The sequence below is a fragment of the Larus michahellis genome, chromosome 2, assembly GCF_964199755.1.
Source record: "Larus michahellis chromosome 2, bLarMic1.1, whole genome shotgun sequence".
NCBI classification, from domain to species: Eukaryota; Metazoa; Chordata; class Aves; order Charadriiformes; family Laridae; genus Larus; species Larus michahellis.
The window spans coordinates 132,433,085-132,456,808 of NC_133897.1; the positions used below are offsets into that span (position 1 = coordinate 132,433,085).

A 23,724-nucleotide genomic window follows, 5' to 3' on the forward strand; every position below is an offset into this window, starting at 1 on the left:
CTCTTTCAGCTGGGACAGAGCCTGACAGACAGGTTGGCTGAACGGCCATAATTCAGCCAGTCCTTGGATTCAATAATGACTCGAAGATAAAACATTTAGTTGGCTATTAGAACAGTTTTAATCCTCAGAGAAACGGGCTTTTGATGAGCTTCTTGCAAAAAGTAAGCTATTTTAAAAAATGGGTCTTGATGAGTGTAGGAATGACAACTTCTGTAATCTTTGTCCAAGTTGTCAGAGATTTGGACTTGATGGCCCTGGCTGACACTTTCAGTCTAAAGTAGTAAGGGAGCTTGCTCTTCCAGTCTTTCTTTCACTCTGATTATTTAACATTTTATCACATTAGTCTTTTTTTTTCGGAGAATTTTTTCTGAGAAAAAATTCGCACCCTCCTGTGACATTCTATTAAAACGCAATTTTCTACAGGTGCTCCTGGTTAGCTTCTTGGTCAGAAAAGTCCAGCCACATCTGCTCTTTAAGAGTGTTTTCCTGGATGTGTCTGTGCACGTGAGGGCTGTATCTCGAAGGCAGAGAGGATGTTCAGGGCACAGGCCCTTCAGTGGGGTGCAGGGCTATGGCTGTACCAAGACTTCTGGGTCTCTGCAATATGCTTCACTGCACATTGTTGACTGCAAGAGCAAGCTGTGGTGGATTATAGGTGCCAAAAACTGCACATCAATACACTTGTTTGGATTCCAAAACTGTCTATGCAGATAATTTTTAGCTGATGAGAAATTAGTGAAATCACTGGCTTTTAGATTTGTAAGCTTTTTTAATGCCTCTTCAGCACCTGTGCTTGCATTTAGATATCTAAACACCTTTAAAATTTGGTTACTGATGTTATGGTGGCTTGGACTGGGAATATTCAGAGGGAAATAAGCAAAGTAATAGATGAAGGTGAGGTTAGGAGAGCTCTACTTTCACATAGCTTTTCTTTTATCCCCAGCATGGCACTTTCTTGTGACACCCCTGACTATATAATGACCCATTTCTTCACTCCAAAGATAGGATCATGCTGTGGGAAAGACAGCTGAGGATTGCTGTCCGTCCCCGCCACTGGTGTGGGTGCTAATTACCACTGTATAGTAATTAACTTGCCTGTGCATCAGTAGACAAAGAAAGTCTGGAAAAAATGTTCCTTCCTTCCTGCCTACCATTCTGTGTGATTTGGAACTATTCTTTGAAGTCAGCTGTGTCCAAGGTTATTGGCAGCTACTTTTGTAGCCTGTTGTACAACCGTAATAGAAGAAAAATTAAAGCAAGCAGTAAAGGGAAAAGGCCGTTTTTTGTGGTGGTTTTTTTTTTTCCCCCTATGTTGCTGCTTTCTTGGGTATCATTTTAGGAGGTAAATGCAAGTCTGTTAAGCTAAGGAAGCAATTATAATCAGTGAATCTAATGACAAATGATTTAGCTAACTACCCTCATTACATTGAACATTTGATTACGCTGACTGTAATATTTGTCATTTTAAAGTGTTTCATTTACAATGTAACTTCAAACAGTTTCTCTGTCTGAAGCCCCCTGTATTTATTTTATGGTATAAGTAGTCCTCCACAGAATGATGGCAAATTTAATTTAATTCTTTATTCAGGTATGTTGTTGGGTTTGCTTGTTTCCTTTCATTTTTAAAAAAAACAAGAAAAGGAAACTATTTCTGTCTCTAGGATTTATGCAAGCGTGGAACAAAATCTGTCTGAGGAATATAACATCTTTTTTATTTATACACGCATGTATATGCGCACAGCAGCCTCTCAAGCTGCAGGCTTCTTGGCAGGCTGATGTTTTCCATATCCTGTATAATTTAGTCAAAGCAGAAAATAGATGTGATGGCACTCATGGCTTCAGGCTGAACTAAAATTCTCTAATAGTTGCTTTGGTATAAACGAGATACAATGACATAAAGGACATATCCACTTAGAGATAGTTAATTACTATGAAAGAAAGAGCTCGTCTGTCTCTGGAACAAACTGATGGGTCCTCAAGATAATACCTGTGTTATCACAAAGACCAGATCTTATGTCAATTCCTGTAATAAATGCATTAAAATCCACCTCAAAACCAGCAGGTTCCTTCCCTCGCTGTTTCCAGTGGAAAGCTTTTCCAAACCAAATTTCTCGTGTGGTTAAGAAGCTTATGCTGTTCGGCCTTGTGCCGCTGTTGTCCTGTGATTTTAGTCTTGCTCTCCTTTCCCTCATGTCTAGCCACTTTAGAGAGTGACATGTTAATGAGCAACATTAACGGTTTTTGTCATTGCCATCAAATTCAGAAAAGAGTAACGCAAGGAGAATTGTAGGTTTCAGAGAGTAATTCTGTGAAAATACTTTCTTTTCAGTGCAGCAGGATATTTATAAAGCAGGTGAAAACTGTTTTCCTATTTTCAACGCTAGGTATTTGATACATTGCTTTGTGTTTAAAAAAGCAACAGTAAAACTGGACTGCAATACTACATACACAAATGTATCGTGTAGTTTATATGACTATAATAATTGGAAATCTAATGCCTCTTAGATTTTTAAAATTTGGTTCCAAATGAACTAGATAATTGTGGCTGAACTCTCTCTAAATGCAAAATCTTTATGAAGGAGAGATTGAATATTAAGCATTCACTCTGAAGGACATAACAAGGAAATAATAACTAAATTTGTCTCCTGATGAACTTAATGAGAAGCATTTTAGGTAGAACAGAAATTAAGATTCATTGCATCTAAGTGAAGCAAGACCAGAGAGGGAATAGAGAGATCCTGGACAAAGTAAATTAAATTTGTCTAGCTGGTCTAAAAGATATTGCCAGCTGGCTTGAATTTAGCTTGTATTTTTTTCTCTTCCAGTGCTATGCTCTTTCTGTGAGTGTTAAATTCATCGTTTCTTTAGACTTTTGACGAAGTATCATCAGTATTTATTATAGGTAGTGTTCTGAAATTGAAAAATTACGTGTCTTGATAGATTATATATACTGAGTCTTTGCTCACTGAGGTGGACACCTGCTTCATTCTGCTTTCTTTATCCTCTGCAAACTTGGAGAACGTGTGTCAGCAGTGATCAGAGGTGGAGACTTTTCTTTCGCTGCTGGTCCCTGACAGGAATCCAGCCCAAGCCTGCAGCTTGTACAGCTCGTAGCTGGAGTAGAAACCCTGACCACCCAATGACTATTTGGCATGTTGTCTTTTTTTTTTTTTTTTAACACTGTATTCCATGTCTGGAATATCAGGAGCCTAAAAGGAGACATCTATTGTCTGAAAGGCAAATGTGGAAGCAATTAGTTAGTACTAATGGGTTCAGTGTGGATTTGGCTTTTTGGATAATGATGGGAGAAGTAGGAGGGCAGCTGTAACTGGTCTGTGGCCCAAGAACTTCCCTTTCACATCACAAATAGGATATTTCAAGTGATCTTGGAAGTAGGTAGAGATGCTGGAGATGAGATTCCTGGAAAAACAGGGGTTAAAATGTAGCATGTGAAAAGTGGGCAGTGTTACATGGTATTTTTTTCCCTTTTTTTTTTTTTTTCATCCATGCCTTTCTGTCCTCACGTTTCTATGGTCCCCTGCTTGTGTGTTTATAACAAGAGTAAGGCTGTGATGTGCCTGCTGGTTTGCGCCTCAGATACTTGTATTCATCCTAACACCAATTTCTCAACATGCCCTCTTCACAGACTGGAGAGAGTTTAAATTGGTGGGAGACCAGTAGTTTAGCCAGGTGTTGCAGGCTTGCAAGAACATGAGGAGCACTCTGAAGAATCATTCCCCCTGTTTAAGAGCCCAGTCTTAGGAATTCAGTTTTACAGTGTTGAAAGTCTGTGTCCCAGGTATGCTCCCAGTCTATTTCACTAAAGCAGACAGTTGACAAGAAACCCCCTAAGTTTCAGGTCTTGAAATTTTCTTAACACCCCTCCCCACTTGTAGGTATTACTGTGCATAACTGAATCTAATTATTCTCCACTTTTCTCTGTGTATTGTGCTCGTCTTACCTTACAGTCCTCAGTTCTGTTTGCTTAAACTTATAGTAGAGATCGTCAAAAGCTGATTTGTCACTTTGTGCATGGAGTAAGCCAGGAATCGTAAATCATTTAGGTTGGAAAAGACCCTTAAGATCATTGAGTTCAACTGTTAACCTAGCACTGCCAAGTCTACCACTAAGCCATGTCCCTAAGTGCCACATCTACACAACTTTTAAAGACCTCCAGGGATGGTGACTCAACCACTTCCCTGGACAGCCTGTTTCAATGCTTGATAACCCTTTCGGTGAAGAAATTTTGCCTAATATCCAATCTAAACCTCCCCTGGTGCTACTTGAGGCCGTTTCTTCTGATCCTATTGCTTGTCACTTGGGAGAAAAGACTGACCCCCACCTTGCTACAACCTCCTTTCAGGAGTTGACCATACTTATCTACATGATCTTGTGACCAAAGGATTGAAAAATCAAGTAGAATTAAAATACATTTCCATCCTTCTGTTGAAGGCAGTATGAATTTATTTATATGTATAGCACATTGATGAAGAAAATATAAAAGACTAAATTCTTCTTCGCTATAACATCAAAGCAAAGTCTTCCTAGAGCAACTTGCCTTTATTGAATGCCATAACCCAATTACCTGTCCTCCCACCCTCAGCCACTCCAATCACTTCTTTACTATCCTTGTATTTCAAAGAAAAGATGATCGGCATCTAGGATAACCCTGTGGACTTCCTGGAAGAACAAGCTAAGAGTAAGATTAGAAACTTGGCTTTCCTTGAATTATTTGCATGTACAAAGTTACTCAGGAACATGCGTCTCTACAGGTTTGGAGGCTCCTTAGGGTTCAATTTTCAATATTTCAAATTTTCAGGATTTTACATGTTCAGGTCAATTTTGGAGGGTACCCTGTAAAATGCTTCACTAAGAAAACATCAATGCTTCTGCATCTCCCTTGTACTCAAGTTCTGGGAAAACATTAATCTCGTGGTAGATTTTTCTTTTTGTACCCTAAGATGTTTGTTACCAGTGCAAGTTTTCCTTGAGATGCTTGTCTAAATGTTTGACATTTTTACATAGGGGATATCTTACAATAGTGGAACACAGCAATAACCCCCTGTAGTTTTAATGCCTATTGGATTTTTCTACCTTTTCTTAAAGAGCAGCTTTTCTGCTACAGTTTAGAGAAATTGCAAGACCTTTAGAAGCAGAACCAGCATCACATTTACAGACAAAGAACTATGATTTCATTCTTGTGCATTTCAAATGGATTAGAAAATATTGTCTATATTGGGCACCATGCCAAGATTGCCATTAACTTTTCCCATAAAATATGATTAAGGACCTTAACAAGCATTTAGTAATTAAGTGAAGTGCTTTGGAAATTTATATGCTGTCCACAGTTTGTCATGTTCTGTAAAATACTGAAGACACTTTTTATGAAAAGCAATAAAAATAAAGCACTTGAGAAACATCTGGGAGTGTTATCTGATTGTGGGGGGGGGAAATAGTTTCATTTGTAACAGGATATTTTGATGTTTAAAATTAATGTTGTGTATGGCTGATTTTTGTTTGTTCTTTAGGTTAATGAATAATTGACTGAATTAATGGAGTAATTCCTATAATTGTATATCCCATTCTAGAGTCCATGTTGCTTCATTTTGTACCCCGAGTTGATTATTTTCTGTGTACTCCATTAATGTGTGTACTGTTCTATATTTGGTTTCTGGTTTCATTTAATGCAGCCGAATTTGCGGAAATAACAGTCCAAAGAGAAAGGAGTGCTGAACAGACTCTGAATGAAGCAGATTTTCCTGTAGCATGGCAGGAAAAAAACAATAAAAGCTTTCAGTCTGATAATGTTCAGTGGATGGCAGGGTGATGCTTTGTTTTTTAGCTTTGCTAACAAAGAAAAAGGTTGGTCTGTTGCTGCCGAGGTAGCTTTTATGCGCTGTGGCCACTCAAAGTGATTTATGAGTAATTTTCTCTGCAAACCTCTTTTCCTTCCAATAGTCTCCAGCTTCCTTTGACTCAGAGTACATTCTGGATCGTGCAACAGGCTTAATGGAGTAACAGAACTAGATTAGCTTTACTGTGCTTTCCGAGGGGATTAATTCAAACCTTAAGTTTGGGAGAAGGTGCTTTTCCAAACTGCAAAGCTATGGGAAGCAAAATCTACTTAGAGTTAAAGGTGGATGGATTTTTTTATCAACTCAGTTATTCCAGATTATTGAAGAATAAGAGGCTATTCAAATCTGCAGTCTGTACCCCTGCCCTGCAACTACGTAACAATGAGAATAACTTCACTCATGGATAAAATCATAAAAAAAGGGAGAGAGCAGTTTGTACCCGTGTATGTTATATGAATGAATGTTTTCATGACTGGAGGATCCAGGTGATCCTGTCATTTTACAGCTAGGATGCAAGGATGCATTCCTTTCAGTGTTTATTTTCGTATTTTATTGCCACTGAGATTTAGTTCCCACACTCCATAGTTCCAGCCTGGGTCGTGGCTCAGCTGTGACCTTCAGTAAGGTCTGCTCCTTGCACACAGGCGGTGGAGCTGGGTCGTAGTGATGCCTTGAGGTTTCCTCTGGAGAAACTGGTTGGTTGTTGGTTTGTTTGGGGTTTTTTGGGTTGTGGGGTTTTTGTTGTATTTTTTTTTCCCCCTACGCGTTCTCTAGTTGAGTGGGATTTTTCTTGTTTTGTTTTATTTCAGCCTTGGCCAGAACTGCTGCAGTTAGCTGTTGCCTGGTTCTCACTGAATGCCTCACTCAGGCAGGAAAGCCTACCAGGTGTTTCTATTTTTAGCTGCCCCAGCAGGTTTTTGGAGCTTTTCAAGCAGCAGAATGAGTTTTGTTATCAGAGAATCACAGAAGGGTTTGGGTTGGAAGGGACCTTTAAAATGATCTGATTCAACCCCCCTGCCATGGGCAGGGACAATAATTTATTATTTTTTTTTCTTAAGCGATGCTGCAGAGGCAGAGAAACTGATCTTATCACAGAGATATGTAAGATATTTCCTCTGCCTGTGAGATGTTTTATGATAGCTCATCTGTGGTAAGCAATTAATTTACTTAGAAGGTAGAAAGAAAAAAAAATTCCTTTAGGGTTCCTGAGTTGAAAGAGACAGGAGAAGAGCTCCGTGCTTCCTGTGTGCTCTTTGCTAAAACTCTTCCTCTCTGGTGTTGAATAAGGGAGATTTTCCTGGGTTAAGAGAGAAGGGATAGCATAGAAGCCCTCCTTTGTGCCACGCAGAAATTAGCCAACCTTTGTCTTTGAAAACAACGCATGTTGCATTTCTCCGTTTTATAGGAACTTTTTCTAGTACTATTCATTGATAATCGAAAGGGTATAAAAGGAGCTGGGAGAATGTGGGTTGATGAGCTTTAGTACACAATAGATAATTGTGATACAGTAAGTATGCTTTCTCTATCACATTTGTGTTCTGCAGGCAAATGACAGTTTACTTTGGCTTTTCCTTTCATGCACTAATTTATTTTCAAAGAAATGTGTACAAAGAAGTTTAAAGAAAGGCAGTTTGTTTTTTATTTGCACACACATGCATGAGCAAACACATTGCAAATGCCATTTTTCTTGTATGATGCATATTTGCCCCTTGTAGCATTTTTGCGTGGTGGTTTCTTTGTATATTGTGAGCTTGTGTATGTTTCCTGTGTCAGTGCTGTGCTTCATGTTTGGGATTCTGGCTTTACATTATTGCAGTTACATACAGCTAATATAAAAAAGCTTGTAGCGCGTGAGACTCAGGCACTGTTCAAATGCCAAGTTTCCCAAAGTCACTATTAACATCTAGACTGTTGCCACAAACCTTTTCATGGATAGCTTTGGTGAAAATCATTTTCAGGTCCAGTTTTTCTACTAACTAGACATTAAAATTTTGCACTGTACTGTCAAAGGGCAGAGGGACAGTTTTTGTCTCCAGAATGAAAGATGTTCCTTATTACTTTAAAAGAAAGTGTGATAGTGCCTATTTACCCGTGTATTGTTCCTTGATCCTCTCTTAGCATGAAGTTCGGGGGGGGGGGGGGGGGAAATTCCAACTTTAGGATGATGTCTAAGAATAGTCACATATATTCCATTTTTGCCTTATTCTGTTTATTCTTTCAGGGCATTCTACCTGGACAAATCAAACCTGCCTCCAAATTCAACATCTAAAGCGGCTTATATAGATAAGGTAAATAAAAATGTTAAGTACCTAATTAAACTTTGCATGTTACACATTGTGTTATTGTAATCCTTTCCTGAACCTTTCTTAATTCCATTGAAAAAAAATGAATTATTTAAAGCTGGGGTGGGAGGTAGGGAAAGGAGGAGCTCTCTTGCAGCATTTTGTCTCACCTGGGTTTTAGGGGTACGTGGTGCCATCTGGTTCTGTATCAAAAGGTGTGGCTTGAGGGGCATCACTGTATTTGAGAGGGGGAACCGTAGCTTTCCTCTTTCACCGTGCTGTCAGAGCAATGCAATTGCTCCAGGAGCACGTTGGCAGTGGAAGTGTAGGGCGAAGGGAGAGCAGGTGCAGGCGGAAGTTCTTTGTTCTGAAAACTGGAAGCGCTGTTCCAAATTAAATACTCCTTCAGCATCCTGCTCAGAAGGCTTTCTTCTGAACCTCCTCATTTAGGCTTTCTTCAAATGCCTTCATCTGTCTTTAAACCTCCGTGATGAGAGATCCCAGGGGCTATGAAAATTCATTTAATGCTCTCTCCCATTGTTGGAGAGTTAATGCCCATATTGCAGCCCAATAGAGGGGAAAAAAGAAGTTCCTATGGTCTTGCCTACACTGCCTTCAGAAGTGATCGAGCTACTGTGCCTTGAGAAATACAGCGATCACCAGCTGAGCACTATGACAGACTAAAATTTTATGTCAGTATCATCCAGCGTGTGTGTTAACAGACTGATAGTTCCTCTTTCTTGGATCCATGCTGGACTGCACGTGAGGGACGAGGACATGTGCCTGTGCCTCTCCTTCCTTGGTGAGTCCACAATGGAACTTTCTAAGCAGTCACAGGTGCAGCAGAAGACATTTAGCTCTAGGTGAAGTGCATGTTACCCCTAAACCTGTTCCCTATCTATTTCAGTGAAAAGTTCAAGGGCAAGATAAAAGCATATCATAATCCAGATCTGACCAAGGGATGCTAGGTTAAGCTCATGCATTTATTTGCAATTGGAGCCAGCTAAGAGTGCGTGATCTGTTTGTGTGTGCCTTTTGCTCTGCACTCCATAGCTCTGCACTAGTAAATGGCACCAGCTAGAATCAACTTAAATGGATGCAAGTTAAACCAATAGGACCTAAACGAAGTTAAATCTGTTTGTGCCCAGGTTTAAATATGCTGGATGTTATAATTGATTTACTTGACCTCTATGCTTTCCAATGAAGTAAGCTTCATATAGGAGCAAGTGAGGCTGCCATTTCCCTAATTGCCCTTTAGGGAATGAACCTGTCTTTCAAAAGATTTATTCTTTCAGTAGCGAGGGGTTTTGCTGGAATCTTTAAGTGTTTCTGGAATAACGAGAATGGGGAATTTGGAGTTATGAGGTCTGCAAAACTGTCTTGTGAATGTCTCCTTTACACTAAGCACCATGAGATGATGTTTATCATTGCTAGACCACTCTTGGAAGTCCCTCTTTGAAAGCAGCCTTCCACTTGAAGCTGCCTTCTTTACTGGGCAGTTCATTTATTTTCTGTACGATAATGCTGAGATTATTTTAAGTCACACTACAAAGTTAACTGTTCTTGTTTTGTAGTATGTTTTTGTCACTTCTGTTCACTTTTCTTTTTCCATGTTGTTAGTCAGGATTAGGAACTAGACATTTGCATAAATAAAGGACAGTGTTGTCTTAATGATAAGCTGATTTTCTCAGCAAGTCAATTAACCAGTCTTGGCATCCCTCCTGTATACGCGTACAGTTCTAGGTTGCCTCTTCATGGCTTCCCTTCTTTGCCAGTACCATTAATGGGAATGGCACTGATGGGTCTATTCAGTCTATTGAAGTGAAAAACACTTCTGTAGACAGGACTGGGAAGGAAACAGTCAGTGATGGTAAGAATTCAAAAGTTTGAAAAAGTTGTCATAGGTCATGTAACGGAAGACTGTGTGCTCTGTATTTATGTTGTGGAAGTTGGCTTCGGCTTTCTCCACCAGCCCTGCTGCTCCATCTGCTCTAAAAGAGCATTTCGTGTGCTCCCAGTAGCAAATATTTAAATATCTCACTCTCTCTTCCTCTCTTGCAGCTGATGAGGCCTCTCAATTGCTTGGATGAACTTTACCGACTGATCGGGTCCTTTATCCGATCCAAGCGCACTGCTGCCTGCGCGTACACTGCGTGCAGTGCTTCCGGAGTTGGATTGCTTTCAGTGTCTTCCGAACTCTGTAGCAGGCTTGGAGCTTGTCACATCATTATGTGCAACAGTGGAGTTCACCGGTATGACAATTTCTTTTCCTCCCTTTGTTTCAGTCAGTCACTCAGTCATTGCAGGTTGGAGACTGCTGCTTTTTATTTATAGAGAGGTCTAACACTAAATATCTAACATCTTAGACTAAATATCTAACACACTTGAAAGATCTGTGGTGAAATTCTAGAATTGCATTTGCAGTGATCGACAGAAATGAGCAGTACGATTTTAGTCTGTGCACTTGTAATGGATTGTTCCTCATTCCAGTCAGAAAAAGGCAGAAATCTTAATTGCTAAAGCAGAAAAAGGAAGGTTTCCTAGGTGAATAACACATACTATATTAAACTCTTAATACAGGCAAGAAATGCTGAAATTTTTATTTGCTTTGTAAGCTGGGGGGAATTGTAGTAGAGCTTGTTTCAAGGAAAAAAACAAAACAGGAGAGAGGCGCATTTTTGCAGGTGTGGCTTAGGATGACCAGAAGTTCAGCCTGCAGAACAGTTGCTGTCATTAATACAGTAGCAAAATATGAACTGAGCTATAATCAACCAATCTTTGTCATCAACACTAAGAGATTTCAACAGACATATGTAGGTATGACGATAGCGTCATTATAGAGCTCTCTAGTACGTAATGATATTAATCAAAGGCAGAAATATGTTTACGTTCTAGCTGGCCAGATTACAACATTTCTGTACATTATACCAAAAAAGCAAAGAATACATTTGTAGAGGGGGGGGGAAAAACCCAGCAGCCAAAAAAAACCCCAAACAATCTGATGCTAAATATCTGCATTTTGGTAAGAATTCCAAACTGCGAATTACAGGTAGCAATGTTAAAAATATGTTCCTTAGTTTTTGATCTATGAAAATCCTTCTTTTAAAGTGCTTTGGGGGGGAAGTAAGTGTCATAACCTTAATTGCAGCTACCAGGCATGAAAACCAGGAAAAGCTCCGTATGTAGCCAACACAATTAAATTGTATAAAAACAGTGCTTGCCATTTCTTTTAACAGAAGTTGCAACAGACTATTTGTATTACTTTCTATCATTGATACAAGCGTATATAGCATGCTGTATACTGTACTTAATTTTAGGCAATAACAAAAAACCTCTGTATTATTTAACACTAGTCACTGTATCAGATAAAGGTGGAAATACTACATAGCATGGACTTTTTTTTTTTTTTTTTACAAAGCTGAAAAAGTCTACCTCTGGATTTCATTATGATTTCATGGATTAAGTTGTGAATTTGCCAGTATATTTCTGCTGAAAATTCTTATAGTTTAAGAATAAAGTCAGAGCAACTTTAATAGCCCCAATAAACTACTACGCCACAGTGTAATAGTTTATAAATTTTTTTAGAATAATTTGGTGGCTTAGTATGCTTGATTCTGAACGTGATCTGTTCTTAGATGAAGATAAATTATTCGTCAAATTTCTGCTCAAAACTAGGGATAAGCCAAAGGTATAAACTATTAAATGTCTATTTAAGTATATTTTTAAACCACAAAATATTAGAAAACTGATATATTGGATTTCAAGACTATATTATGAGCAGCGGGAATCGGGTTTAAATGTGCTACGTGTGGGTTTCCACCTAGATGTTAAAGGATTCAAGATTGCTTATTTGTATAAAGGAAAGGCGCAAAACACTTTCATCTAAAGCGAGACTAGTTCTGCTTTACAGCGAGTCCATTTGAGCTTTTGTACAAGAGAGGGTTACTTCACTTGTGCACTCATACGGCCTTCGTGGCTACCATCTGGTCAGAGAAAGAAACATCAGCTCTTGGCATTATCAGAGACATTTTAAGATAGGCCCTCCAGGAAAAAGGAACGCATTACTTGAGATTTTATAGGTACTCAAAGAGTTTTTGCCCTGAATTTCTAAAAGTTCAGAAGAAAACTCATATATTTAGAGACTAGAATAGGTTCTTGTCCTATTATTTTTTTGTAAAGTGGTAAAAGCTGAGGAAGTCTTTTTTAACAGCAGTTTCCTGAAGTTACTGTTGTGCATACAAACTGGATGGATGAAGGAGTCTTTCCTTAGAATTCAGTCATATAAAGTCACTTTGTCTGCGCTTTTCTGTTTCTGGACTCCCTGGGCCTCATCTCTGCAGTCCGGCACTAAGTAGGCTCTGCTTTTTTGGCATTCTGAAATTGTCTTTGCCCAGATAGAAAGCTTGCTTTGTTGCCAGCTACTAGGCTTGCTGGGTGAATTTTGTTCCCGACATTTCTACTGCTAAATTCTGCTGTGTTTTTGTGGACCTGCTCCCCTTGCTGATCTGTAGAGTGAAACTGTTTTGCAGCACCATGAAATCCTGTGAGGAGAACAAAAGAGGAAAGAATAAGATGCTGGATGTGATCAGGTCCTGCAGCCATAGAGCTTGTTGCCTGCAATCTTGAAGGCTTAATTCTTTTATTTGTTGGAATATTATTTAATCAGGGCAGATAATCTTGCAAAATAATGCTCTTTAAATTGTAAGTTAGTGCTTTAGAGTGCAAGCTACTGATTTTCAGTGAGAGGATATTTGTCTCTGGTTGTATTCAGCAGTGTATCTGGCCTTCTGTGTTCTTAGAAACTAAATGCTGTGAAGTGTGCTTGATTGCGATCAATTGCAGAAATTCACATCTTGTAGGCCCAGACCAAGGACTCACAACTGTTTTTTAACACTGTGCTACAGATATTAAATGAGTTGAAAACTGAGATTATCTACAGATGCTACCAGGCAGGCAGATGGGGGAAAGATGTGAATTGTCCTTGCAGGTTAAACTTTGAAAATATATTCTTCACTGATTAGTCTTGCCAGCTGAAAAATGAAGAATAAACAACTCAGAGTAAGGTTCCTGTATGCTTTCTTTTTAAAAAAAACGTCATTTTAGCCCATTTTCTGTGGTTGGTCTCTAATAGGAGAGAATTTTTGAGAGTCTGTGGAAAAGTACAGGGTGCTCTGCTGATCAGCATCTTTATTTTGTTCATGGGGAGTGGGAACTGAGCAAGCCATTAAACTGTCAGAATTTAGGTATATTTAATAGACTTTAGACAAAATATATATGAACCTTCCCTCACTGAATTTATCTGTCTCTTAATGAACTGACTGGAGAGCCCTTTCTGTGTTTTCTCAACTTAAGTGTCGTGGATTGACAGGGGGCGAGGAGGTCCGCCACCCCTCCTCCTAACCAGAAACAAATCCCAGATATCTTGGGAGGGAGGTGCTGGGTGGCAGTCCAATGCAGAAGAGGCCAAGAACTATGAAACAGCAGCTTTGTCTGCTTTGACAGTGATTGCTGATCTCTGGATCAGCAGTGTCTTGGTTTCTGACTTCTCTGTGATCCATATTAAATTGCTTTTTACACTGCAGTAGGCTAAAACAGCTTGACAGAGTTCAAATTTTCATCCCTATATCCAAGATAATGCTGGGGATTTTGAATTGCTGGTGATTGCTTTGCTTTGATTTTTATTACGACAATATGTTTACCAATTTACATTAGAGCCTGAAATCCTATATCTATTTCAGATAGCAGTTCTTTTCAAATATATTTCCATCACCATAAAAACAAGGAAGGGGAAAAATAAGTCCCTTTACCCTTTACTGTCCTAAGTGACATATGAATACTACAAAGTCTCCTCGGATTATCATAAGCAAACGTGCCTTCTTGATCAACACCAGGAACACAGCTCTAAATTAGTCCAAGAAATCAATAGTTTGCATTTCTGTTTTCCCTTTTTTATCATCCATAATTATATTTCTGCCTGCCAATCAGCTGTCACCCTGTAAACAATGCTCTGCTTTCTTTACTTGTATTCGTTCCGTTTGAAGTTGCAGTCACTCTGCACAAATGGAGGTGATGAAAGGCACTTTTAAATTTTATTGAATCATGATGCTAGCTCCTGCTCGAGGGAGAGGAATGAGACTGCACTGCACAGACATGTCCTAGCCTCTTTCCATGCCAAAACGAAATTAGGTGCAGCATCTGCAGAAGTCTATTCGGGGACCATAGGCCTTCCAGGCTCAAAGGAATCATTTAAAGCATCCAAATGAAACAAATCCCAAGTTTATTTAAAATTTTGCATTTCCTGGAGGATTGAGAGAAAAGAAGTCTTTTATAATCTTGATGAAGCCCAGAAAAAAATCCCTCGCTTATTTTCTTTTCGGAATTTTAATTTCCTCTGCAGAAAGTCTCTCCTTAGTGTTACCATCCTTCAAGCAGTGGGGTTCTGGCTGGCAGACGCTGGGCTGAATGATGAGGCAGGTTTTGCCAAGGGTTGATTACGCTGTCTCCTCTCGCTGGCACAGCTCCTGCAATCCGGCTAAACCTGCTCCATCTTCCACATAGCAAAGCAGAGTGGCACCATAAGCTGTCCGTCATGGCCAACTCCCTTTCAGTGAATCAAATGAAACAAGGTGAAAAATAGGTACTCTGACCTTATATTTTAGACATTCTATCGTAAGAATTCTTCCTTTTAGATTATTTTAGAAATTTTCTCTAGGAATTTAGTTCTGAGCTCAACGACTGTGTGCTACCAACAAAAAAAGTCTCCTTGAAGTTTTTGCAGCTGTACTCAAGCTGTTATCTTCACAATAAGAAGGCTTTCTGGGATTAATGGGACTACTTTGAGGAGGCAGGTCAGCACAGGCTGAAAAACGAATCCTTGCTCCTCTCCAGCCATCTGGTCTAAACCGTGCTTTTAGTCCCGCTACCTTCCCATTTAGTCCAGATGCCCTTCTTTTTTTAAAAGGCAATTTTGCTATGTCTGTCTACAGTTAGTGTGTTTTTGTGATACCTTACTTGCTGAGGCATAAACAAACTTCTGTTTTTGTAAAATAAGTTAGGATAGTAGAGTATTTCATTCTGTGCTGGTTACTATTTGAAAACAGTTATGTAATTGCTAAATATATGAAAATTTGTCTTAAGATGATGTAAAAAAGACATTTAGCACAAATAGGTTGTTTGTACAGTGATGATTATTTTGTTTTGTTCTGTATTTGCCTTTCATGGGCAACCTGGTACGTTTTTGCTTTGTTCATCTTTAATATGTAGGTGAAGGACTATAATCTTAGAGTTCTCTTGCATATTTAAATTCTGAGGCACTGTATTTTTTTTTTTTAAATGCAATCTGAAAATGCAGAGAAGTGCATAAAGCGCACTGAGACAGATAAGATGGATCTAACTTGTCACTAGTATGGATTTTAAGGTGTTCTTTTTTTTTCTATTTGGATTCCTTTTAACATGATGGACCAGGATAGACATTTAGTAGCAGGGTTGACACACAACTCCATCACCTTGCTCTGTAGAATCATCCTGTCATGCTTCAGTTGCTGCAGCATCACCTTATCTGCAGTCCAGGTCTTTGGGAGAATCTGATTCTTCCTTACAAAAACTGCTACGTTACAAAAAACCAAACCAAAACAAAACAAAAAGAAAACCCCAAAAGATCCTCTCAAACCGTCTGACATTAAAAACTTATCCAAATCTTCTTTAAATTCTGAGGTGGAAGAGAGTTAAGTGGATAACCTGAACTATTATAAGACAGGAAGTAAACTGCAATTTTCCAGCAGATTTAATTGTTTCTTTACATGGGAAGAAGCTTTTAATGTGAAAGACTTTCTATGCAGAACAAGAGATAATGGCCGGGGTTTCAGTTGACTTTAGATTTTTTTGTTTGTTTGTTTTTGCAAGTATGACTGAGATTGAGCAAACAAAAGGCATAGGATACTTTGGACCTTTTGAAAATGTTGGTCTTTCATCAAAAAAAGAATATTTAATGGTGGAAGTGCCTCCTTGCAACATTTCCAGCTGATTAAAGGTGGCAAGATCTTAAAAGAAGAATGTTTCTAAAAAGATGCTCTGTGCACTGGCAGATGTACAGTGAAAAGAAGTGCTGTTTTTGTTGAGTTTTTTCATCGTTCTTTGAAAAGCTTTCTGTTTTAGAAAAGGTAGAAGTCGCATTTAATTTCTAGAAACAGATTGGATGATAGTAATCTTCCAAGTAAACTACAAGAAAAAAAGCCATCATTACCTGCTGCATGTTTCATGCTTCTGGATTGAAAATTACTAATATTGCATCTAATAAACCTGATTAAAACTATATTCGTAAACTACAAAAGAAGTCATTAACCAAGTTTAGGTCCGAAATATGGCTAATGTATACTTACCTCCCAAGGCTGATTCTCTAGTTTGATAAGTTCATGCCATCTACTTTAGCAAGTCAGAACTTTGTTGGTAGCTTGTGTTTGAAAATACCTGGTAGATCTGGGTTTGAATATCCTACCGTGGAATGGCGGATGCATGCCTGATACAGGAGTTGGGATGTATTTATTTTGAGGTTTGTGCAACTACGTAATCACAGCGGTGCCTCTCGTGAAAGAAGCCTGTGCATGCTGATGCTTAATGGATACATGGCAGAAGTCCCCTTAACCTTGGACTATCCATTTCTGTGTGGTGTTGTAATATTTTCCACACATAGACACTTTTTGAAGCATTGTTTATGATTACTGAACCGTCATAATGGGATACATATATGTGCAGAGTAATGGCTTGCTATATTTTGGCAAAAGAAGTTTTGGACTAACCTTTAGTGGATGGGTTCAGTCCAAGGCTGACTTTAAAGTAGTGGTCTTTCCACACTGGGAACATCTCTGCTTCACAAATGTTCATAAAGGGACAGAACCTGAGTCCTGATCTCCAGGAGAGTTTTATTGTAATTGTAAAATACAATACTGTAGCTTAAAGTATGATCTTCTTGCGCCTTTTCTCTTTAATACATATTGGCAGGCCCAGCTTTCCTCTCCCTGTGAGATGAAATTCTGTTCAGCAAAGATTCAGTATATGGGCACAGAGAATGCAAACTTCAATTTTACTTGCATTGAGACATATTCCCACAATGAGAACAGCTTCGAAATTGTTGGGGAGTCTTCAGTTAGACCTGTCTACACTTTTTATGCTTATTTCTTAGAGTCCTGAAGATCATTTTCCCTTCTTTTTAGTTTATCATGACCTATTTCCTTATTTGGGTTTCTCATCAGAATCAATACATATTACCCAGCAATCACTATAGAGAAATACCCCCCACAATTTTTACCAAAATTGACTTACTTAGTATTAAAGTTTTTAATTGCTGCATACAGTGACATAAAAAATAGCTGCTCTATAAGCATTAATTTAAATGACAGCAGAAACAAATGAATACTTAATAGTGTAATTGGTTTAAAAGGTGGTCAAATATAGGTATGATCAGCTTATGAAATATAGAAACAAAAGTAATTAAAATAATAATGGCATTAAATTACCTGTTAAGTAGAAGCTTTAGATTTTAATTAGACTAAGCATATATGCATCCTTTTCATATTTTTTTTCCTATTCACATAGCCAGAGCATAATTCATTTCAACATCTCTGACGGTGGTAACTACGAAACCAATTTGTTTCACCTCATCTTTTCTATTCAGGGCATTTTTCTAAGCGATGTTTTGATGCATCTTTGGATGTAGGATGGCCGGAATCCTAACTGAAACCTGAGAATGAATTGAGTCATTTAGATTCCTTTTACTCTGGTAACATAGATATACAGTTTGCTGAGTGGCAGCTCTGTAGGTAGTGTACATGAACTCAAATTATTTTTTCTTCCAGGTGACATTAAACAAGCTGTCATGAAGTAATCCATTTCTTAGAAAATTTCAATCTGTTTTCCTCTGTTACAACTCAATTTTTCAGCGCAGATGTATGTCTATCCAGCCGATTTTACTGCCCTTTAGTAAAAATCACATCCAGTCAGAAAGAAATGGACTATTCATGGTAGAAAATGATTTAACCTTGTTTGTTCGGGATGGTCTGATCCAGAAGATGTTTGAAAGTTTGTATTTAATCTTCACATCAATACTGTCATGACTGATGGGAGACTGGGGATAGCAGGCAGGGGCTGGGAGCAGCTGCAGTCCCTTCTGGTTCTTGGAAACCAAATGGGTGAAATGAGGAGTTCTCAGCCCAGTTGTGCTGGGAAAGCCAAATGTCTGTGCAGCCTTGCTGCTGTAATCTGTCAAGGCAGGGAATTTGTGATTCTAATTGACATAAATTCTGAGATGATGAATTCGGGTCTTTTGTTTTTCTGGCATAAAAGAAGGGATGAGAGGAAAAGAGAGGGAGTGAGAACAGATTTTGATTTGTTTACACTGTATAATATATGGATTTGGGATTTATACTTCCCATAGCAGAACGTTATGAGAACACTGAAGGAGTTTTTCCCCTAATATTTTCCTTGTTTGTTTTGTCTGGGCTGATTGCATCCAAATGACCAGATACTTTCAATGGTCAGAACTGCTTCCAGACTGCTTTGTAAACTTTAATACCATCTGCTCATCAGCTCTCAAAATGGGGGAGAAGGGTGGATTATTACATATTGCACTTATTTGCTGGCAGTCCTTGATGTTGAACCTTGCTCAGACCACCAGAACAGTCTCACCATATGAGGAGTTCCCAGCTTTCGTGTTGTTTCATGAAATTGTACAAGTTGTATTGGTTTAAATTTGCATTTGGTTCATCTTTCTGTGCTTGGCAGTCCTATTGCTGAGGTAATTCCAGTTACGGCGTTTCCATGTTACCATCTGATGTTTTGTGTGTGTGTTTGTTTCGTTCACAGCTGGTTTTCAGAGCGGTTTGAATTGTGATAAGGAATATGTAGTAATTCAAAAACTATATTTGAAGGGCTGGGAGAAAGCACCAGCATGTAAATACATGTTTGCTATTGAGTCGGTTCAGCATAGCACCGTGGAAGGTTTATATGATCAGTTTTATCAGAGGACTCAGTATTCAACAAAAATGAAGCTATTTGAGTGTTGTTTTTTGTATTTGGAAAGTAGTAACCTTATTTCATAATTACAAAAGCCATAAACGGTAATTTTAATTCTCCATTCATCAAACCTTTTACGTGCCTTAAGAGAAATACAAAATCCAGCGATGTTAAATTGCATTTCTAAGAAAATAGTATATTGAAATGCAGCCGTGCCACTGATGCTATTTTAACATTTTTTAACATGCATTAATGAGTAAGAATGTTTTTTAAAAGAAACACTGGATGTATCTAACCAGCATTACTGTCGGACTTCACCTCGAATGTAAAATGTTTTATTAAAGAGGTCTGATAATAGTTAACATCATCATCACTGCTGTCATCTTGAGTGTCTTCACTACTAATTTGCTAGGATACGTTTAAAATATTATCCTTAGAATGACTTTTCTTTTTTGTCTTGAGGTGAGATCTTCAATGTTAGCCCCTGTGTTTCAGGACTGTACTGTAGTTGTTGCCTAGCTTCATAGCAGCCTTTAAAAGAAATCTTCATTATGCCATTTCACTCTTTGTCTCTGCGTTTCCCGCTCCGGTTCTGTCTTTATGTACACACTTGGCAACCTTATTTCTGAATCACGGTTGGCATTGTCAAAGTGTAGATGGCTCATAATGTCCGTAATCACCAGCCATTTCATCAGGTTTTGGACAGTGAGCAGTTTGGCAGTCTTTTGCGATCACAAGATTACTGTTTGCACCTCATTCTTCAAGCTGACCTTCATTTTGGGGGTCCTTTTGTTCGTTTTGATTCACGCATGCAGAATATGATTTTTCTGTTCTTTCAGACTTTTAGGTTCCAGGAAGATGGGATTTATGGGAGAGCTGGCTCAGTAACCGGTTGGCTGAAAGCTGAGCTTGGAGCCCATTAACCTCTATTATACCTTCAGAGAGACTTTTTACCCTTTTTCTCTGGCTTAGATTACATGTGTCAAATTAGATTTGAGATACTTTTGCTTTTTCCCCTTGTCAGTGGGACAAAGCTTCCTTTGCGGTCTGGTCTTGAAGGTTAGATGTTTAGATTATGATGCTGGTAAATATGAGCATGTGCTGTATTTGTGCAATATTTCACCTTTCAAAGACAAGATGAAAGCACAGTGTTTAGAATTTCTAGTCTAATATTTAACTACTGTGCACCTTAATCAAACAGAAAACACAAAAGACCAATAGATTTTTGCTTCAAGTTAACTCTGAGGTCAGTGTATACAAGAAACTGGGGAATAAAAATTATTTCATTACCAAGGAAAAATCACTTAGCTTATAAATTTTTAATGAAAGGCCATTAATAAAGCTACAGATCAAATTTAATATCTTCTACACTCACTACTGTGAAATTTTTTACAGTCCATAAATTTACTTAAGCGGTATTTAAAACGTGTCAGGGTGGGGTTTTTTTTTCAGTGAGAAAATCAGCGCAGACACATTTTTTCCTCCTACAGATCTTCTGCTCAGCAAGATGAGTGTTTGATTGAAACATATTGTCTGTTCTGTGTGCATAATGTAATCTATGCAGAATCTTTTGGTCAGGATTTTGCCAAAAGGCTACTCAAAACTATGTTTTAACCGTGTGTCTTAGTTTTATTATTTGAACTTGAAATATGCAGCTTTTGTCAGGTTCTGCTGAGGTAGGATCGTTTTCTGTACACCTCATCTTTCTGGCGGAAGAGATTTGATTATTGCAGTACTTTGGTTGTGAGGAGAAAAATCATCTAGCAGCTTACTGGTGCAGAATGCAGCCACTCTCACCTCTTGGGTGATAGCAGCCCTCAAACACATTGCGCTTTTCAAAAAGTACCTGTTTCTACCCAGTTTTGTTGCCTTTATCTGTGCGTCTTCTACAGCTTTGGTCTGGTTGTATGAGAAACCATCTATCTGTCCTCATTCTCACCATGACAACTGAAATCGGATGGCATGTCCAAAATGACTTTCCCTACTACTTCTTGTCTGGTGCGATGACAGGTTGTCCTGCAGAAAGATCTTTAGCTCTGAAACTTTCCTGGTTGCTCTGACAGAGCCATTACAGCCTTTTCATTAGGTTGTGGTACCATGATCCGTTTTTCTCCTCAAGCATTTCCTTGAAAAGGATTGGCAAAGTAGGAGACAACAGTTTATTTGAAGGAATGCCCTATTTATTTATTTTATTTTTTGAAAGGGGTAAATGTCTCTTAATTTTGGACTGAACTCCACTAATGTGCCATCAGAATAACCAAGGTAAATTAATGGCAAGAGGTCAGGTTCCTGGTCCCAAAGCTAGGGTCTGCATGAGCAGTGGAGGGTGAGAGATAAGATAAGGTGTGCAGCAACCACTTGGAAAGGGATTTATACAGTTACAAAAAATCCTTCTCCTTGAGTTGTCACTCTCTCATGCACTTGCCAAGCCATAGTTGCGTTGTGTTTTCTACTGGTTGTTTGTTTGGTTTTTGTTTGTTGGTTTTTGTTTTTTTTTTTTTAAACAGCAGCAAAACAAGGCAAATAAATGCATTTGTCTGTAAGTCAGCAGGAGCACTTCTTACACTCAAAATTTTTCTAATTAAGAAACATTTCAGTGTTCAGGCTAATGCCTGCATGGGTGAGGGAGGGATAGGGGGCCAGGTCTCCTACAGTATTTTTATTTATAATGTTTTTAAAAAAGATAATTGATCTGAAAGCAATTATTTTAAGGAAACTACTACTAGGAGCTAGCTGACTTCTGTCATCCGTTGCAGGTGCACTCTGAGTGTTACCCTGGAGCAGGCAATCATTCTGGCTCGCAGCCACGGGCTACCTCCTCGCTATATCATGCAAGCTACGGATGTCATGCGCAAACAGGTAAGATGCTCACTATGGGTAAGATCTTGATGTTTCCGAACAAGACGTGTTATCATCCAACAAGACTGACTTGACCAAGCATTTTTTTTACCTCCATCTTAATGTTGTGTAATGCCTGTGCGAGTTTTGTTAGTCTGGGTATTTAGTTGAGTTTTTTTAATTCTCTTCCTCTATTGTTGACTGAAAGGGTGTGTTTTCTTTAAAATAATGGAACAAGCTGTTTTTAACCAGATGCTTGCTTTCTCTGTATGTGTAAATGGATCATAATTTCTACAGGGTTATATATTTTCCTTAGTGGTTTTTGTATAGTAACTGCTTTGGTATCACCTTACAACAGAATAGTCTGTTCAGTACGACAATCTTTATTTTATTATATATTATCCATAAAAATAACTTAAGATTATTAACTATTGTTAATAAAAAATGACTCATGTACTGAATGAAGGGGAAGTGTAGGAAGGAAGGGAAGAAATAAATATCCTGGTTCTTAACTTTCCAGGCAGGATTCCTGAGGACAATGTGCTTATTTTGAAGTAGTGTTTTTCACTCTTTCGTCGTAATAGAATATTAGGATTTAGAGGCTGTCGTGGATAGATAACCACCTCAACCTGAACTCAGTGCTAAGGTGTGACAAAAAAAATGCTGGCCTAAAAGGCAATATCAACTGAAAATGGGGGTTATACTCTACTGCATTGGCACAATTTGTCCTAGAATATCTTGTTATCAGATAAATGCTTTCAAAAGGATGTTTGGAATCTTGGAAGGAGTTCAAAGGAGGAGCACGAATGATCCAGAGGTTGTTAGGCAAGGCTTATGAAGTGAAGATTAAAGAGCTCAACCTATTCAGTTGATCAAAGAGAGGTTGAGCGGGGGCTTAATCACTCTGTGTGCATATGGAACGTATATCCCAGCCTGTGGTAGCTTTCAACCTTATGACAAAAGCATAAACAAGATACAGGATGCGCTCAATCTTGCAGTGAAAAAAAGATAATTAAATATTGGAACAATTAATCACAGATAAGATTCATAATTTGTGGTTTTTAATTTGCATCTAATTTTGTTAGTTTCATTAATTCTGCTACATATTCTGTGCAGCAATCACAGTTTAGTTATGAAAATGATTAAACAGCTGTACTTCACTTCTAACTTGCTGTAGACAAAAATACACATATGCTAGATCAAACCTTTAGTCTTTAAAGCAATTGCGTAGATATTCTCAAGCCATAGCTTCTGATGAATTATACGTAAGCGCTGATGCCTGACATGGATACATCAGTGTAATTAGTCTCATTCCTTTTCGTATCGGACTTTCACTGTATTGGGTGCATAAATTAAGTTTCTGTGGTGAATAAATACCCTCGACGTTCTTGAATCAGATCATGCTGATCTGCTCAGGAATTACAGCTTTAACTTGACTTGTAAAGAAAAATACTGCTCTGTAAGGATAAACTTGCAAGTATAGGTTGATGTGTCTGCTCCTGAAGTTCTAGACAAAAGGCCGATCTGAGTATTTTGCAATCAAAAAAATGTGGATGTAGAGTTTTGCATATGTCTGATTGCAGGATGTGCTCTGTCAAAGGCCGCCTTTTCAATGTACAGTTCTAGACCATTTTCAAAAATGCTGATTCATTTCTGCAGTTTATTAAATGAAAGGCAGAATGAAAGTAACTTGCATGGGTTTGAGCAGCTGTAACTGTACTTGCTCAAATAGAGATATGGAA

At 38.4% G+C, this 23,724-nt stretch overlaps 2 protein-coding genes across 2 annotated transcripts in view; one reads left to right on the top strand and one right to left on the bottom strand.

Moving 5' to 3' along the window:
* Positions 1–23,724, bottom strand: part of CPA6 (carboxypeptidase A6) — a 359,247-nt gene that overhangs the window by 285,566 nt on the left and 49,957 nt on the right. The gene's annotated exons all lie outside the window — the stretch shown is intronic.
* PREX2 (phosphatidylinositol-3,4,5-trisphosphate dependent Rac exchange factor 2) overlaps positions 1–23,724 on the top strand; it is a 180,681-nt gene that overhangs the window by 145,990 nt on the left and 10,967 nt on the right. Inside the window, 3 exon segments of the mRNA XM_074577220.1 lie at positions 8,077–8,143; positions 10,199–10,389; positions 21,901–22,003. Coding sequence (XP_074433321.1) covers positions 8,077–8,143; positions 10,199–10,389; positions 21,901–22,003 — 361 coding nt within the window.